Here is an 18,264-nt window from a genome sequence, read left to right on the forward strand (position 1 = left end):
CTGCCTCTGGAGTAAGGAGAACTGCGTGCGGGAGGGGCAACAGCTGTCTGCTGCAGCCATCCTCTCCGGGCTCCCAGACCTCCCCAGGCGAAGCAGCTGAGCTGACACCAGCGCTCCGAGCGGACCCGGCGGACGGCGCCGCCCGGGCTGAGGCTGGGCCCCGTCAGAGCCCGAGCCCGCCCCCGCCCCGCCCCTTCCTGCCCGGCCTGCGGCGCGGCGGGAAGGGCTGTCGGGCGCCGCTGCCATGGAGCCTGTGCTGCTGGCGTGGGTAAGCGGCGCCTGGCGCGGGGAGCAGCCCCGGGGCAGCTGGGTCGCTTCTGCCCCTCCGCCCGCCCAGCGGCGCGGCCCTCAGGGAGCGGCGGGCGGGACCCGGGGCGCAGCCGCTCGTCCTCCCGCGGGCTGCTGAGGGGCTCTGGGGACCGGGGACGTGTGCGCTGCTGCAGGCCCTCGCTTCGCTTTCCGGGGGAATGGCAGACGGGGCAGGTGTCCCCTCCGCGATAAAAACCCTGATGCTGTGAGAAAGTTGTGGCGTTCGTCCTCGTGGCGGTTCACCGGCTCTTGGCAGCTTCGCGAGGGAGCCGGCGGCTGGGCGGCCGCAGCCCCGCGGCTTTCCCCGCCGGCGGCTGGGCGGCTGCAGCCCCGCGGCTTTCCCTTACGGCGGCTGGGCGGCCGCAGCCCCGCGGCTTTCCCTTACGGCGGCTGGGCGGCCGCAGCCCCGCGGCATTCCCCGCCGGCGGCTGGGCGGCCGCAGCCCCGCGGCATTCCCCACCGGCGGCTGGGCGGCTGCAGCCCCGCGGCTTTCCCCCGCCGGGCGGAGCCCTGCCCCAGCCACTGTCACGCCCTGTGTGGGGGCTGCAGTTGCCACCCGGGCCGGGGGAATAGGAGAGCGCGGCCTGGGCTGAAATCTCCGAAAGAAAGACTTCTTTTGCTTGTTTTTGGTGGTTGATCTGACCCACGGCTTTGCTTCATGAGCAGTGGAGGTCTGAGAGCCGTCAAGTGGCGGTTTCTTTCCCCCTCGTTCTGCTCGGCGGTCACGCTTGGTGATAGCCCCTCAGTCTGGGAAGGGTGAATGGAGATAGGTGTGTGAGGCTTTCGGTGTCTCGGCCTTCTGTTTCCTTTCTGTACTTTATCTTACCTGCTGTGGTTTCAAAGTCTTGAAAATTCATTACAAATTAGAGGCTAAAACGAGGGCTTGTGGCACACCTGAAAAGACTTCTGGCTGTTGAGTAGTAACATGCTCTGAAACTGTCTGCCGCTAGTAGCGGCTGTGAGACAACTTCATCTGCCTGTTGAGCTGGAATCCTGACACCTCATCCACCTGGTAGCTGCGGGCTGAGGCCAACGGTCTGCTGCTTTTGTCTGGAATGTTCTTTCTGCAGGTGCAAAACGCTTATTGCTAAGCAGGCCCTTTTTAAGGTACACCAGGGGCTGCATCTTTTAGTTATCTACTTTGGAGGTGGGAGGAAATGGCTTGCAGGTAGGAAGGTGAAGTGAGCTGGGAAGTCCCTGCCCTGAGGATGACCAGCTGGGAGCAGTGTAGGTGTTGAGTGTTGCTGTTACTGCAGCATGTGAGATGGGGAAGTTCCTGAATCTACCTTGTGAATGGAGGGTGCTCTTCAAACTGTTGGATACTTAACAGAGCTTCAATTGGGTAAGGAAGGTCCTGGCACATTATTGTGTTGTCAGTGGTTGCTTTTCTGTGCCCTAGTGGCTACAATTTAAAATGTACAACTTTATAATAATTGGTGTGTTTCCATTTTGACCACTTACAAAAGACTTAATGAGGGGTAAGTGTTTCTGCTTTACTTACGTTCCAAATCAAGGTAACACATCTTTCTGGTGGTGTTTTGGAGATAGACTGCCAGAAAGCATTGGCTTGAATAAGGTTTTGGTGATGGTTAGCAACAGGTGGTAGTCATTCTGATAATGAGACTTTTCTCCTTGGTAATTGTTAGCTTGCAGTTACAATCTTGTTAGAATATATTCCAGTATGCTTTTAAAATAGAGTTGTTAGGGCAGCCTCGACTATCACAATACAGAACCCAGGGGTTGGACCTTCAGAGGTCCCTTCCAACCCACATCATTCTACGATTCTGTGACAGTCCTGTTGTGTAATCCTGAGGGTCCTGGGTGACAGCAGTAAGGATGAAGATGGCAATTTTGGAAGATTTTCAGGAGCAAATGCTGGCAGGCTGAGCTGTGTTATGTCTCTGATGAGCTTGTTTGCTTTTAGGAGCAGATGTGTATCTCTTTTTTGTTAACTTAAAGTGTTATTTTACTGTATGTATTCAAAGGGTGCAAACAGCTATGGACAACTTGGCCTGGGTCACAGAGAGGATGTGCTGGTACCTCAGTCACTGAAAGATGCTTCCTGCAAATGTCAAGACATTAAAAGCATTACTGGAGGAGGGGGACATTCTGCAATTATCACTGGTAAAAACATTGCACTGGCAAGGAGCGAGTGACTTCTGCAGACATTTTTTATCTATTTCCCTTGTGATTTGGTGCTGCCACCTGTCTGTGCTTTCTGTTTCTGAGCAAGTACAGTTTTTAGCTGCAAAACAGGTTTCTTTAGTGCCAGTTAAGGTGGGGAAATTTGTGTTTTGGTTATCTCGTGTGGTTACTTAATGGCTACGTTTCCCAGAACAGCTTTTCATATACAGCAGCCACTCTTTCTGTGTTAAGGATGTGAGGCAGCAGTCAAATGGGAGGTTGGTCAAGACTGAAGTTTTAAAGTAAGGAGGAGAAGACAGCATATGATCTTTGAAAGGGTCTGCTGAATGCCATATTGAATTTTGGTTAAGGTGGGACACAGATGTGAATATGGTTTGAAAAGTTCATCATGCACCTTGGTGAGAGGTGTCTGTCTTACTGTATGGGTTATCTCTCTTGACAAACTCATCTCTCTGTAGCTGTAATTATTCAGAGGTATTTCTTTCTTTTTGCTTGATTGCAGTCCCCTACAATGACAGGTAATCATTGCCCCTATCTGTCCCAGGACATCATGGCTTGTCTTTTTAGTCTGTGAAGTAGAACCTGGGTTTTATGGGTTTTTTGTTTTGTTGTTGTTTTCCCAGGTGCTGGAGAACTCTTTGTGTGTGGCCATAACAAAGATGGGCAGTTGGGACTGAATCACACTGAAGATGTACTGTGTTTTACTTTGTGCACTGCGCTGTCTGGCATCTGTGTAAAACAAGTTGCCTGTGGCTGGGATTTTACAATCGTCTTAGTAGGTAAATCTGTCTGAGAGCAGAAGAAATATCTGGGTGTAGAGAACATGCTGCAAGTTCCACGTTGCTGTTACTTGTGTGGTGCACAAGCACTCGCAGGTGTTAAGCTGCTGGCCTTGCAAACTGAATTACTTCATGTTACTTGTATCCTAGTTAATTTTAGAGCTCTTCTGAACATGGTGTGCTAAGACAAGAAGCCTATGGCCTCAGGGACTTAGGAATGGATTATGTTAGGTCCTTTTTTGAACTACTTGGTTGTCATATTCTGTTTTTAGAATGTTGTGCTGCTTTGCTTTTGCTTGTGGTTTTACTGATTGGACTCTCATGCTTCCTTTTGCAGGAGATGGCCTGGTTCTGTCCTGTGGGTCTAACTCCTTTGGACAATTAGGAGTTCCTCAAATTTCAGGTCCGTGCTTGATTCCCCAAAAGATTGAGGTAAAGGCTTAAAAGTAATCATGCTTTAGAGCTCTATTTAATATTGCTTCTAACAACTTGCAAAGATTGTCTGACCTCTGCATGTAACCTCTTGTGTTTGGTGAAAGCAGTAACTCCAGAGTAGGAAGGATGCTCATACATCAAATACAGCCTTGTGGCTCAACAGATATTCCTCTGTTGCTTCTTGAGGGTAGAGGAAGAGGGGGGCAGCTGGTCCCTTAGGTAACTCCCAATGAATAGGAGTTAACTCATCTGACGTTTCTGTATCCTTGAGGTTTTCTGAGAGCATCATTCCAGTGTGAAAATGGTAGCGTGGACAGTGGTAATCTGAATCTTGTGTCCTCCCTGACCATGTGCACCATTCATTCATCTAGGATATTTTCTATTTTGGTGTCAATCTTATTAAATGCTTGGGCTTGATGCCATCTGTTTTAAATAGCATTACATCTGTGAGAAGAATAATAAATGTGCAGAGTGCTCAGAAGTGGAGAAGTGCCAGAACTGAAGTACCTGTGATACTGTGTGATACCTGGTGCAAATTTAACTGTTTTGGTGCACACATTACTTGGTGTAGTCTTCTTTAAATGAACAGGTTGGGCGACCATCAGTGGTCTAGGTGGTGACATCAGTGTTAGTGATTGTAGGACTTGGAAGGTCCTATTTTATGCAAGTTATGGCTTCTCGCTGGTATTTACTGTGGGGGTTTTGGTGTAGTTTTTGAGAAAAAATGAAGAAATAAACATATTTTAGCCAAGGTTCCATCTTTCATGTGAATATTTGGACTATGGCTTTTTATTGCCACAGAGCTGTGCATTCAGTTGCTTCAGTTTATTTGCTGACTCCTTTCCCTGCCCTTTTCAAGATGAGATGTTGAGGTACTGGAACATGTCCAGAGAAGGGCAATGAAGCTGCTGAGGAGCCTGAAACACAAGCCTTGTGAGGAGAGACTGAAGGGGCTGGAGTTGTTTAGCTTGGTGGAGAGTAGGCTCAGAGATGAATCATTGCTGTCTACAACTACCTGAAGGCAGGTTGTAGCCAGATGGGAGCCCATCTCTTCTCCCAGGCAACCAGCAACAGAACAAGGGGACACAGCCTCAAGTTGTGCCAGGGGAGGTATAGGTTTGATATCAGAGGAAAGGTCTTCATAGAGAGATTTGCCATTGAAATGGGCTGCCCTGGGAGGTGATGGAGCCACTGTCCCTGGAGGTGTTCAGGAAAAGACTGGATGAGGCACTTAGTGCCATGGTCTAGTTGACTGGATAGGGCTGGGTGCTAGGTTGGACTGGATGATCTTGGAGGTCTCTTCCAACCTGGTTGATTCTGTTCTATTCTGTGTTCCCACTAATGTTTATTATCCAGAATTTACTTCTGTTGTGGCACAAAAAGTTGCTGTACATTGTGTCACGCAGGCCAGAATTGTGAGGACTATTTTGGTAGCATTCCACTAATGTTTGGCATTTAATTTTAAAGGCACTCAATGCAAAAAGCAACTAAAAGGTGTCTTTGGTTTCTTTTGTCTGTTTTGTTTTTTTGAATAGTCTCTCAAAGAGAAGGTGGTGCATGTTGCAGCAGGACTGAGACATGCCCTTGCTGCTACAGGTAAGTCATAATTTGAGTGTTGCTTTGGTGACAGATGAAATGGAGTTTTAATGTCTTGGAAAAGGAGAGAAATAAGATGAAATCAATTTTAGCTTCTATTTATTTTCAATATCACAGGGAAAATAGTTACAGTAAGATTTTTATATAGATTAACGTGAGTAATAAACACACTAGAACAATCTTTCTGGAAAGTGATGAGGAACTGTTCCTAAACAATTCAGAGTGAGAGGTTATTAAGTTAATTTTCTGATGAGTGAAAAGCTTACTGATTCTTTTCTCCATTTCTGAAATGAAACATAGAAGGATGCTTATTTCTGGTCATTAAAAAGTTCATCTTGGGATTTGGAATTCATTATAGTATGCAAAATAATTGATTTAGGTTTGTGTCAGATGTTTCCAAATGGAACTGCACACAAATTGTGGCTTATTAGTATAGTAATGGATAAATATCACTGGAATGAAACTTCACTGAAAAGGAAGAGAACTACTCAGTTCATTTCACTCCTACACCTTTAAAAACGTGGTCCTCTGAGTCTTTCTGCCATCCTTTGCTGTGTGTACTCTTAGTAGGATCATAACATCTAAATATTTCTCTGCTCTTTTTAGAGACTTTGAGCTTGTTAGTGGAATAAATATAGTAATTGAAACCTTGTAATTGTCATGGTTGTGTTAAAACTGAGGAACAGCAAACTATGGTTTTTTGTTTGCTTCAGTTTTATGTGAACTTCAGTATGGATTCCAGGTAGTGGAGTCTAGCTGAAGATGCAAAGGAGATAGTTGGAAGGAGAGTGGCATCTCTGCTGCTTGTATGAACACTGGAAATTATGCTTCCCTCAGCTTCATACCCATTGAACATCTTGATTTAGTGCTAGGTCAGGTCTCTGAAGGCTCCTGAGAAGACAGGTGACTTCCCTCCCTCAGTGTGCTGGACTGTTCAGACACGTTAGCATGAAGGGAAGGAAAGGGCAAAGAAAGAGCCATGAACTTACACAAATAAATGGTATCCATTACCAAGTGTGCTACAGCTGAGGTGCTTCTGATACCAAGTCCCCAGAAATGTACTGATCTAGCCCTCGATACTGGGATGGGTCTGCTTAATATCTTCTTACTGTTCTTCCCTGTGTCAAGAGATTACAACTGTCTGTTATTCACGTCTTTGCCATGGAGCTCTAAAAGACGTGATTTAAATCAGTGCAAATGAAATGAATGCACTTGTAACACTAATGATGAGTTAAGTGATTTTGTTGATGGTTGTGTTTTAATCACTTCTTTCTGTCTTTTCTCTGGAAAGAGAGTGGTTTGGTTCTTCAGTGGGGAACTGGCTTGGCATCTCGGGCAAAGCGTGCGCACCAAGGAAAAACTCTGCCCCTGTTCTTGACAGCAAAGGAGCCCTGTGAAGTAGCAGGTAATCCAGGAATCTGAGTCCTCTGTAAAGGTGGATGGAGCAGAAATGCATTTGGAGTGGTATGTAGCATCACTTTCTTACAAAGCCACTTGGCATTATAAACATACAGTGGAGTTACCTGAAGGATAGAATGGGTGTACAAAGTCATAGTTATGCGGGAAGTGACAGTGAGTTTTGCACTGTCTCTGGCCCAAAAGCAGGGGTTATACTCTTACATTTGTATGCATGCTTCTGAATGAAAGAATACCTGCTGGACAATATCTGTAACACTTTCTTCTCTAGGCCTGGAAGATGTAAAGGTGAAGATGGTTGCTGCAGGCTCCTATCATTCGGTGTCACTCTCAGGTAGGCCTTAGGTACAGAAGTGGAAGTCCATGCATAAGCCTCTTGAGGTTATTGTGCTTTGGGAGTGTTTGTGAGTTTTAGTTAGCCTGGTTAGTTAGTGCTGGTTAATCACTTTGTAATAGTTGTAGATTCTGAAAACCGTTTTTAGGAGCTGAATTCTCTCAGTTCTGTGTGGTTTATCCTGGCTGTGACTTAGCCCTTGGGAGTGAATAAAAGCCTGTGCTGTTTGTTTAATGGTTAGAGGCTTGGAAAGGATTTGTGGAAGCACATGGTTGGGTTCCTGGAGCTGCAGCATTTATGCTCTGCTGGGTAACTTTATGGGTAAGTGCTGGAAGCAGTGCAATTGGCCATGTTTGGTCCAAGGAAAGACTACTGTGTGTGTCCTGCTTTTGCTATGTGGGCTAATGCCTCTGCAAGGGGCTGTGCTATGCAGGGATGTGAGGTGGTCTGGGACTATCTTAGGTGGCTGTAACACTGCATCTTGTTGCACTGGACTAGGTTGCCCAGAAGATTTATGGAGTCTCCTCTTGAGACTTGCAGACCTTGCCTGGAAGCATTCCTGTGCAACCTGATCTAGGTGAGCCTGTGTTAGCAGGAGGATTGGACTCAATCTCCGGAGGTCCCTTCCAACCCCTACCATGCTGTGATTCTATGCTAACACAGCAGTGTGCAGAGCTGTGAGAGGTAATGGAAGAACACAAGAGTTATTTCAAACACTAGGAAGATGCTTTAATCACTTAGCCACTTCCATAATGCCTGTCATTTGTTCTTTGATCTTTAAGCAGTGCTCCCATGCTGGAATATTAATCATCCAGTAATGAAAGTCTAATAAAGGCTTTTATTGGTTTTGTTTGGTAGACTGGGAGAAGGGGAGGCAGAATAGCTAATCATGCTGTAATCTTACAGTTTTGAAGTGTGGAAGATATCTTGAAGTGTGTGAAGACAAGTCTTTGCCAAACTTTGTAGGAGCAAGTTCTGAGAAAATCTGCAGCCATCTGGTACCTCTGTCGTCATGAAAGGAGCACTGGAGTATTTGCTTATGCAGATCTAGAGAGATTTAGTTGTATGGGGAGATGTTCCAAGATGTAAATCCCATTGAATTCTGAGATGCAAAGTGTATGTGCGATTAGTGAGTAAGAACTGTAAGGACAAATAGAATCCACTCTAGCTAATTAGCACTCTATTTAGAGAGTGAGCAGATGATTTTTGTTCCATGCTTCTGCTTTTTAAGAGAACAATTTATTCAGCAGCAGGAGGATCAAGACTAACAAATCAAGTGACACTATTGCTGCCCTTCATCATGCAACATACAAGATATTGCTGAAAATACTTTGTAGTTTAAAGGCATTTGCTGTAGTAAAGATACTACTGCAGGGTGTAGTAGTTAAATGGGGATTATTTTTTTTCTAGGAAATCTCTCACACTGGGATGCAATTTTCCTTGGCTCTGTTTCATGAGCCACCTGCTGGTAGGACACCAAACACCTGCAGTCAGGCAGGTTTTTGGCACACAGCTGTTAAAATGGGTTGTTGAAAACGCGAATGGTGGTTCCTGTAACAAAAGGATCGTAGTTTATCTGTGTCCAAACTGGCCTGAGGTCTCCAGCGGTGGAAGTGTGCTGCTAAATCTTACTGTCTGCATTTTGGTTAAAACTTAGTCAAGAGATGAAATGAGGGTTGAGCATGTGACAGTGCCCAGGATAAAGCAAATGCACCTTCTGGAGGAGGACAGGAGGTGACAGGGGTGCAGTGTGTGCACCTGTGGTAAAAAATGGCAGGAGAAAGTATTTATGAAAACCCAAGTGTAATGAAACATTGGTCTTTGCTCAGCCTCACTCAGTTGAGACAGAGCCTGTCTCTGGTTTTGTTACAGCTATATCAGTTTGAACAAATTTTACTTCTCTCTTGTAGATGAAGGACATGTATATGGCTGGGGGAGCAACAAACATGGGCAGCTTGTGAGCAAAGAAATCTTTCTTGCTGAGCCCAAGAAGACTGAGACTCAGTTTTTCTCACATGAAAAGATTGAAGCAGTTTGGAGTGGCTGGACCCACTTGGTGGCACGAACAGGTAAGATATCTGAAAAGCAGTAACATATGTCTCCAAACCAATAGCCTTTTTTGCAGGCAAGCATTTTCTTTCACTTGTCCTGGTTGAATGCAGTTTTGTAGTTTCACCTGAGAAGTGTTTGTCTCCAGAAATGAGGAGGGCAGATATCTTTCAGCTTTTCTCCCTAAAGCATTACTGCTCTTACAGATCAGAGAACCTAGCCATCTCCATGAATGCAGTAGCACATGTGTGTTCATGCTGCAGAGGTGCAGTCTCTTGGCATCTTCAGATCACTGGTGTTTCAGGATATGTATGAGCTCCTAGAGATCATTCTGCTGGGTGAGTTATGAGATCATCCTTGGAGAGGAAAGAATTTGGTGAAAAACTTGCTTCAGAAAATAGAGAGGTAGGAAAATATGGCTGCAACTTGCAGGATACATAGCTGTATTTGGCAGGAAGATAATATAATCAAAGAATGGTTTAGGTTGGAAGGGACCTCAAAGATCATCCAGTTCCAATCCCCTCACCAAAGGCAGGGACACCTCCCACTAGAACAGGTCACTCAAGGCCTCATCTAACCTAGCTTTGAACACCTGCAGGGAGGGAGCATCCACAACCTCTCTGGGCAACCCATTCCAGTATTTGTCTGCCCTCACTGTGAAGAACTTCTTTCTGACATCTAGTTTAAATGTCACCTCTGTCAGTACAAACCCATTACTCTTTCTCCCGTCATTACAAGACCTTATAAATACTCCCTCACCAGCCTTCCTATAGACCCCCTTCAGATATTGGAAGGATACTACAGGGTCTCCTCAAAGTCTTCTCTTCTCCAGGCTGAAGAGCCCCAACTCTCCTGATCAGGTCACAGGAGTTAGGGAGAAGGTAAGATAGTCCTGAACAGGTATCTGAAAGGCTTGGGGCCATAGATAGTCCCATTTTCAGGTTAGCTGAGGATCTTAAGAACAGGCATAGCTGAGAACCCTCTGCTTCTGCCATCACATCTAAGAAAACATTGCAGTCTCATTGCAGTAAGTGAGATAAATTACGTGGCTTTGCACGACTGTTCTAACCTTTCTATGCTTCTAAAGTGAGGCAAGCTTTTTGTGCTGCCCATTTAGTAAAGTGTTTTAAGGACAAACTAAATCTTGTGTTCAGAAAAAAGTCAATAAACTAAAATAAGCTGCCATGTATGTGTGTGTGGTTGTGGTCAAAGCCAAGAAATGTTTAGCAAAGACGGGTTTAAAAAGAGGCATCATTAGACTTGGAAAGCATCTCCTGAAGGTGAAATCAAAGAATATTTAATACTGAAAGATGTATCTTCCTGGGAACCTTTCCAGTGAGGACATTGTGAAAGCTTGCTACGTGCAGATGGCTGTAAGGTTAGATCCCTTCCTTGTAAGAGGAAGGTTAGGTAGTAGTGACGTTGATTTGTGAAAGGATGATTGATCTGGTGAAGGTCACCTGGATGCATTTAGATGTTGTTCTGCCGTGAGAAGAAAGGTAAGACAGATATGAAACTATTTTGTGGTGTTCACATGTGAACACTCTGTGCTATTTGCTTCTCCTGTTGCGCAGTGTGGTGTGCTAGTTAGGAGTAACAAGAAGGTGAAAGTCTCCCCTGGAATGAACAGAAGAGATAGAGATTATTGGGGTAGTCTGCCTGCATTCCTGCTTTTGATTTGTGTAAACTGCCAGGTGAGGAAGTGAGTAGCAGGTGAAAGTATTATTCATAGAGACTGAAGTAACCTGTTGATTTTCAGGATACAACCAGTGTGTTAGGAAAACGGCAGAAGGGGACACATATCTTACTGAGAGTTACTGGGTTCTGTAATTATGGGTACTGGCTTGAGGAGTGCTTAGCCTTTATCATGGGTAGTTCTATTTAAGTGGAATTAGTAGATGCCCAAAGGTCAGCATGTGCTGAAGTGTTCTATTAGCACTGCAAGTTCAGAAATGGTTTTGCAGTGATGTCCCTTGCTCTGTGAGAAAAATGCTTTTATTTACTGTATACTGTGAACTTTAAGTGTTAGAATTTGCAGGGGTGTGATGCAGGACTAGAAAAAAACCAAGTTGGTTAAGTGTTCTGTTTCATAACATTCATTGTTGGACATCTAAGTACACGAGAGAGATGTCGTCTCTACAGCCCTGAATTATTCTAGCTGCTCTCTTAGCTATTGAAAAGAAAATGTTTGAACTCAGATTTTTAGAGGGTGATTAACTGAAGATTTCAGAGCTGTAGTCAGTGCTATGTGCTGCTTGGAAACTTTTCAGGTGGAGCAGAGGAATTAATCTCAAAATGTATAATTCTTGAATTAAATGCTTAGTGTCGTTCTCATTGGAACAGAAATGGTAGAAAAAGACATTAGTCAGGATAACCTAAATTTTTAAAAGGACAGTTTTGTGGGCATGGTTTTCTTGCTTCACCAGTTCTACCAATGAAACTGCCCCAAAGTTTTAGTGGCTGTAGTATTTCACTTAGTTGATACTTATCCATAGCCATTAAGTGACTATTTTAGGTCATAGAATTACAGAATGGTTTAGGTTGGAAGGGACCTGAAAGATCATCTAATTCGAACCCCCTGCCATAGGCAGGGACACCTCCCACTAGAACAGGTGGCTCAAGGCCTCCTCTAACCTGGCCTTGAACACCTTCAGGGAGGGAGCAGCCACAGCCTCCCTGGGCAAGCTGTTCCAGTGTTTCACCACCCTCACTGTAAAGAACTTCCTAACATCTAGTTTAAATCTCTCCTCTTCTTAACAAGAAAAAAAAATGTTGTGTGACTAGCAGGGATTTTTTTTTTTTAAGCAAATATTTGAAAGGAATTTGAATAAAAACCTGACCTTTTATATCTGCAGTAGAAAACCAGCCAAGTTACTGCTGAATTTGATTTTTATGTACATAGAATTTTAAATCTCTTTTTAAGTCAATGGACCTGAACCTAAATCATCTGGAATAAGATTCAAAATGGCCTTTGGCATCCTCTAGACACCATTCAGAATCTCATGGGATTTTCAAAGGTGGCTCAACCACTAGACATTGTGTGAACTAAATGCTTCCCTGTTGGTGTAAAACCACTCACTGCCTGTGGTTAAACTTGCAGCTAAGTTACTGACAAACACACACACTTAAAACCTTCTCCCTGCATGCAGTTCTTCCTCTATTATTTGTATCTCCTATCAAAGGAGAAAATCAGCACCAGGAAGGTTGAGTACCAGATCACATAAACCAGTGGTCTTCATTGATTTTTCCACTCTGTCACCAAATATTTTTTGGAGTACATCTCCTCCAAATGTATTTATACTTATTTAGTTATAAATTGTTGTCATGCACTCTGCTAATACATTATGCAAAGTATAAAACATGCACAATCTTAAAAATAAAAGTGAAATAAACACTACTCACAATATTTTATTAACTAAATGTAAACCATTAATTAGCTGAAATATGAAGTTATTATTGTCTTCCAGCCCTCCAGTGGATTGTCTTGCATATCCCCTGGGCTACATGCACTCTGCTTCAGAGATCAGAGTGATTCCTGACTCCTGCTCTCTTTACTCTAGAGAGTTCCACCATTAGTGGAAAGGAAGCAGAGTGATTTTTGTGTTGGATGCAGAAAAATGGAAAGAAGAGAGATTGTTGTAAGATGCTTTGCTCTGTTTCTTGTGCAGGGCAGGGGCACACTTAGGAAAGGCATCACAGTGTGTAGGGATTTTGCTGCAAGAAAGAATAGTTCAGTATTTTTCTAACTCATACTCTTACTATGATGTTAAACATTTATGCTATATATCTGAAGTCTGGTATTGTGTTTTTCAGGGAAGGTAGTGGAATTTTAGGAGGTCGTCACAAACACTTAATTTCATTTAGATTTATTCCCCCTCCTCCCCAGAACAGAGTAGGAATAATAAAGCATTCAAAATTGCAGCTCTCTTGACAGTAAATTAAAACTTTGCTCATTGGAAAGACACAGGAGGAAACTAGGTGGATAAAAGCTGGACACTGTTCATGCATAAATTCACAAATTCTGCCATTTCAAAATGACATTTTGATCTTTATCTGCCAGATGAGCAGTGCTTGACTGCAGAACTAATGGCACATTGAGAAGTAAATGGGACAGCAATGCTCTTAAGAGCAGCCATCTGGAGGAGCAGTGGGCAGTTTCACAGACGCAGTGGTTTGACAGCTTTAAAGTGACTCCAAGCAAGTTACCAACTTTGTTATCAAGAAAGAAGGGGCACAGCATAAATGTTGTGGTGTTGTATGTTAAGCTTCCCCTCTTCTGTAAAGTAGTCTGTTTCCAAAGGCACACACTTTTCCTCCCTGCCACTGGCAAAATTTTGCATTACGACCAAAAGCAAAACACACTTCTTTTTTTCTTTTCTTCATTTCTTCCCCATTCTGCTCTTTCAGGGGATTTTAACTGCACCTGCATCTCTTTCCTGTGTTGTGTTTTACCTTACTCAGCAACTGTGTTGAGAAGCCAGTTTTGTGTTATTTCTGGTTTGAGTTCAGTCAACTTTCATTTGCTGCTCTGTCTTGTAAAGTAGTTGAGGTTCAGGAAGTTAATTCCTCAGGAACAGATTGCTTGACATTCAAGAATGTTTTCATAGAATGTTGTGGCTTTCATCCTCACCCTTAAGTGATCCACATCAGCTCCAAATGTTTATTTTTAGTCACAGAGGTGTCTTTTGAACTGTTTCTTTTGTACATGATCTTCCTGCAACTCACAACATCTGTCAATACAGACAGCTGCAGCCTTTTCTGTCTTGATTACTGATTCCTGCAGAGGAGAGAAGCACAGTTAGGCTTTGTAGCACCACTAGTAGTCTTTCTGATCAGGTCCCTAATGATAAGATATGAACTTGTTAGTGTCTTTGATTTCATTATTATTTTCTGCATGAATGCTTGTCTCCAGTGACTTTCAGATGTGCTCTTCAGTTATGACAGGGCAGAACTGTTATTGCTCTATGTGAAGGACAGACCAGATGCATTCTTCTGGCTTCAGATTCCAAGTGCAACTATTATTCTCTTCAGGTGACTGCTCTCTGTAATGGTTTGCTGCCTTCCCAGCACTCTGCTTAATGGCACAGGGAGCACCACTGCAGTGGAGGTGATATTATTTTTGAATAATAACAAGCAGCTGTCTTGCACTGCTCTGTTTAACAATGTCAACTTTAATTTGTGGGCCTTCTTGAGGTGATAGAAACCCTTTGAGGGTAACTGCTAAAAGAGAGGTTATTGCGTAGATCATTTGAAAGAGAGATAAGTTGTGGCCTATAATGCTGCAGATGCAAATTAAGCTACTTTGGGAAATAGTAGAACCTATCTGACTTAAAGGCAAACCTAAATATAGCCAAAGAAGTCTTTTAAAGACTTAGAGGTGAATCATCAACTTCAATTCAAAACAAGTTATTTTCTTTTTAACTGGAATGCTTAATAAATAAGCTTTCCTAATCTGGCTGGTTTTATTATCTAAGTATCCTCCAGCATACATTCACTAATCTTTTCATGTGCTGTCACATGAAATTATGTCTTGTTTGAGCTCACATAAAGAATTCCAAGCTCTTTCACCCAGAAGGAGTTACCTTAAAAAGGCAGATAAAATGATATGTGTGCTGCCTGTGCAAAACTGTCTACAGCTGAAAAGCCTTGGAAGAACAAAATGCCTCAACACTGTCTGAATTCTGATTCCAAATGTGCATGGGAACTTGTGCATCTTTGAGCATCCCTGGATGTCATTTAGGCCACACAAAAAAAACTCTGAAGTGGTCAGGCACTTTAGTGACCTACATGGCTAGAACAGAACCCATCTCTTGTTTTTTCTGAGTAAATGGAAATGTGTCCCTCCAACCACTGAGAGCAAACTGAAGGAATGTATCTAATTAGCCGGCCTGAGGAGGCTTACTGATGGAACTGCTTTCTGTAGTGCCAGCCACTGAGTAGAACTGCCAGGCTTTGGTGAGAGATGTGGTAAATGCGGTGCGAGCTAAGGGAGCTGCAGCCCTTGCTCCCTGGTACCCGAGCATGCAGTGTCAGCCCACTAGAGGTCCTCTCCAGTGTGCTTTTGAATCCTTCCTCATACTGGCAAAGCAGGCTTGCGTTTCCAGCAGTCCCCTAGCACAGCAAATACCCTTCGGTTGGTAGTGGTTTTTTCTAATGCTTGTCTGTGGTACCAATAAGGCATCTATTGTATGTGGACTCTCCTTTTCTCTTTTCAGCCACTCACTATAGCTGACAGTCAATCAGTATGAAACTAGATGCCCTGATGTTCTTAGCAGCATTTTGTTGGCTAGGATGCTGAGGTTTGGGATAGAATAGTACAAATAAGCTATATCTAAATTTGCAAATTGATAGGAACTCTTAAATCCCTTTGAGGCAGAACCTGCAGAATGAGTGTTTAAGGACAAACCTCTTTGTTATCTGCCTCAGGCTGAGTAAATTCTAGGTAAAATCTGGTAAATACACTTGCTGTTCTGTGGTCTTGGTTCTGTGGTTTTGTGGTTCATGCCTTTTACTGCCTCGTTATGCTGTAGCTGATGTTAGGTAGCAGTGGGAACTTACACTTTAGAGCCTGCCTGTTACATTGCTTGCTGTCATGATAAATACTGTCGTTGCTGTGCAATGCAGAGAAAGCAAGAAAGAATACCACTCAAGATGCATAGACCTTAAAGCAGAAGTAGCTGCCACAGGGGAGATCATATGAGTGAATCCAAAGTACACTGCTGAATTCCACTGCTGTCCTGGTGTTAGGCCCACTAATTTTTTTTTGACAGAAATGCAAGCTCTAGAAAGCATTCACCTGAGAGTAGTGGGTTTTTTTTTTCTCCTTTTTTTCAGGTTTAGTGAGTGAATTAGAGTGCCAGTGGAACTACTGGAGTTGTCTTGTTTGCACTTACACTGGGTTGGGTGGGTCAGGATTGTTTTGACTTGAGTCCAAGTAGATCTGGCATCTTGGCTAGGATACTTTGAGGGAGTAAGTTTGCATCTGCTGTTGATATTTTGCCCCAGTGCTGAGACTTCAGCTTAAGGCAAAAAAGAAAAAATGGGAAAGTGAACAAGAGAGAGGAGGTGAAGGCTGACTTGAGTTCATGGATGGAATTTAACAGGAAGGTGTTGCTGGCATTAAGCCCATGTAGTGCTTTATTTGTTCTAGGGCTTTTTAGGAGCACCTAAGAAGATCTAAGTGGGACAATCATGTTAAGTACCAAAATTGCTGAAGTTAGAATGAGCAGAGTGTAACTTTGGCTCCTGAAAGCTATGAAGCTTGAGATAGGGTAAGTTGACAATAAATAAATGTTTGGTGCGTGTATTGCTTGTGTTGTCAGTTGTCATCACTTCCTGAGCTTACACTGGTGAGATAGCTGGTTTGCAACACAAGCAGAGACTGGTTTAGGCTGGCAAATTTTAAAACTTCAGGGCCTATCTTGAAGGTCTTACACTTGATTATAAAGGTGTGGCCGTTTGAGCTGATTCTCTAGCTCAGACATAGGGGAGAGATGGAACATTCCAGGGATAGGCCACATAATGGCAACAATAGATAAATGAATATAATTTCATTGGAGCATCAAGAGCTTAATGTCTAGAAGCACAGCTTATGCTCCCCCTTCTCCTTCTGGCTTCTGCTGCTTCAGCTTCGCCTATCGTCCCCGGCTGCTGTTTTGGCTGCTGCTGCTTCTGCTTTGCTGCCGCTTGACCCCTCCCCCATCTCCCTTAAGGTTATTGTATTGGGTTTTTTTTCTTCCTTCTCTAGTTATTATCTCTCTTTACATTGCTATACTTACACTATAAGAAATACAATTTCATCTTTCCCTGACTTTCAAAAAAGGGTCTGTGTTGTGGTGAGTTTATTTCTCCCCGGGGGAGGGATCTGCCCTTAACCCGGGACAAAAGAGTAGAACATGGAAAGGAGAGAGATCGAAATGCATAAGCCTGGGAACTGAAATTCAGAAATTGAAGCTTTACAGAAATCCTAGCAGTGTGGAGGCTGAAGTTTTCCTCTGCATAGGTCTGCTTGCTTCACTTCTTTTGGGCTTTATTCTGTGCATGGCATCAGGGAGATGGTTAGTCTGGTAGACCAAATCAAGAATTAACTGAAGCAGAATTTGCTGGAGAGGAAAAGCTAAGGAAACGGATGAAACCTAAGCTAGTGACCTGGAAGAGCTTTTATTCCTTGGCAGTTTTGGAAGTTTATCTATTCCCAAGGGGTTGGTGGGAATACTTTCCTCAAGCAGCAAAGAACTGAATTCTGAATTTATCTATGGAAGCTTTCTGCAAATGAGGCTTCAGCCAGATTCTACAATACCATGTTTTAGGGGAGGCCAGGGCTACTGTAGAAGATAGTTCTTTGATCTGCCAAATTGCCACTGAATCTCAGGGAGAATTTTCTGCCAGAAGATAGATCTCAGTAAGTGGTGGATCTGTGTATGCTCTCTTGAAGCAGAACAGATTTTGTTTTCAGCAGCTATGGCTCACCAGCACAATGGGAGCCTTCTATTACATCCTACTGTGTGTGTCAGCCCCTCTTGTTTAGCTCTGACTTAAAGCACAAACATGTTTCTTATGTATTTTGTTATTCTTTAACAAGAACTGAATAAACAAAACTTGTGGGCTGGCTCTGGCTTAGAGTCTCTTGGTTTTTTTCTTGCTTTAGTCAAGTATCAGCTTTTGTTACCAAGTGAATTTTCAGCTCACTGAACTTTTATAAAGCATCCTGGATTTTCTTATCAAAACTGTATGGATTTGAATTCTAGGTAGCTGTAAATAGGTAGAAGGGATTGGCATTCTTTTGGGCAAAAGTCTCAAAGATTTTCTTTCCATGGTTCATTGCTGAGGAGGGGGCTAGCTTCAATATGAAGGTTCATTCTGAAAGGTTAGCGTCAAGTGTTCAGAGTTGTTCATATGCAGAGGTTTTTATAGCAGGTTTCCCATAACACTGAGAAATTGTGTTCCTTTGGTCAACACCTGGCTTTTGCTTCTCCTTGTTCTTAGTAATTTCCAGTTGGTCAATAAATAGTTGTGCATGCCAAGCCATATAATTTGTGTGTGAAGACAGAAGTGCCAGGAAGATGCTAAATGGTCACAAAGTTTGATTGAAGCTGTTTATTGTAAAATAAAGATATTAGGAATTGGCATTAAGAGCAAAGAACCTTAACAGTTATTTCAAGTTGCCCTTGCAAGCTGTTGTGTGAGTGTTTGGGCAAATGG

At 43.4% G+C, this 18,264-nt stretch overlaps 1 protein-coding gene across 18 annotated transcripts in view; it reads left to right on the top strand.

Annotated features, from left to right (window-relative positions):
• The first annotated feature begins 12 nt into the window (after positions 1 to 12).
• SERGEF (secretion regulating guanine nucleotide exchange factor) overlaps positions 13 to 18,264 on the top strand; it is a 144,048-nt gene continuing 125,796 nt past the window's right edge. For 9 of the 18 annotated variants that reach the window (XR_010306725.1, XR_010306731.1, XR_010306728.1 and 6 more), the window contains exons 1-8: positions 32 to 268; positions 2,295 to 2,433; positions 3,078 to 3,233; positions 3,571 to 3,665; positions 5,204 to 5,264; positions 6,556 to 6,669; positions 6,952 to 7,014; positions 8,925 to 9,083. Coding sequence is in view for 9 of the 18 variants with exons in the window: in XM_064163591.1 (XP_064019661.1) it covers positions 245 to 268; positions 2,295 to 2,433; positions 3,078 to 3,233; positions 3,571 to 3,665; positions 5,204 to 5,264; positions 6,556 to 6,669; positions 6,952 to 7,014; positions 8,925 to 9,083 (811 nt within the window). In the remaining 9 variants the exon portion in view is untranslated. Of the gene's footprint in view, positions 269 to 2,294; positions 2,434 to 3,077; positions 3,234 to 3,570; positions 3,666 to 5,203; positions 5,265 to 6,555; positions 6,670 to 6,951; positions 7,015 to 8,924; positions 9,084 to 18,264 lie in introns of all 18 variants that reach the window. The other 9 variants (XM_064163596.1, XM_064163595.1, XM_064163598.1 and 6 more) reach the window with 5 other exon arrangements.

The sequence above is a fragment of the Pogoniulus pusillus genome, chromosome 24 (assembly GCF_015220805.1).
Source record: "Pogoniulus pusillus isolate bPogPus1 chromosome 24, bPogPus1.pri, whole genome shotgun sequence".
Classification (NCBI taxonomy): Eukaryota; Metazoa; Chordata; class Aves; order Piciformes; family Lybiidae; genus Pogoniulus; species Pogoniulus pusillus.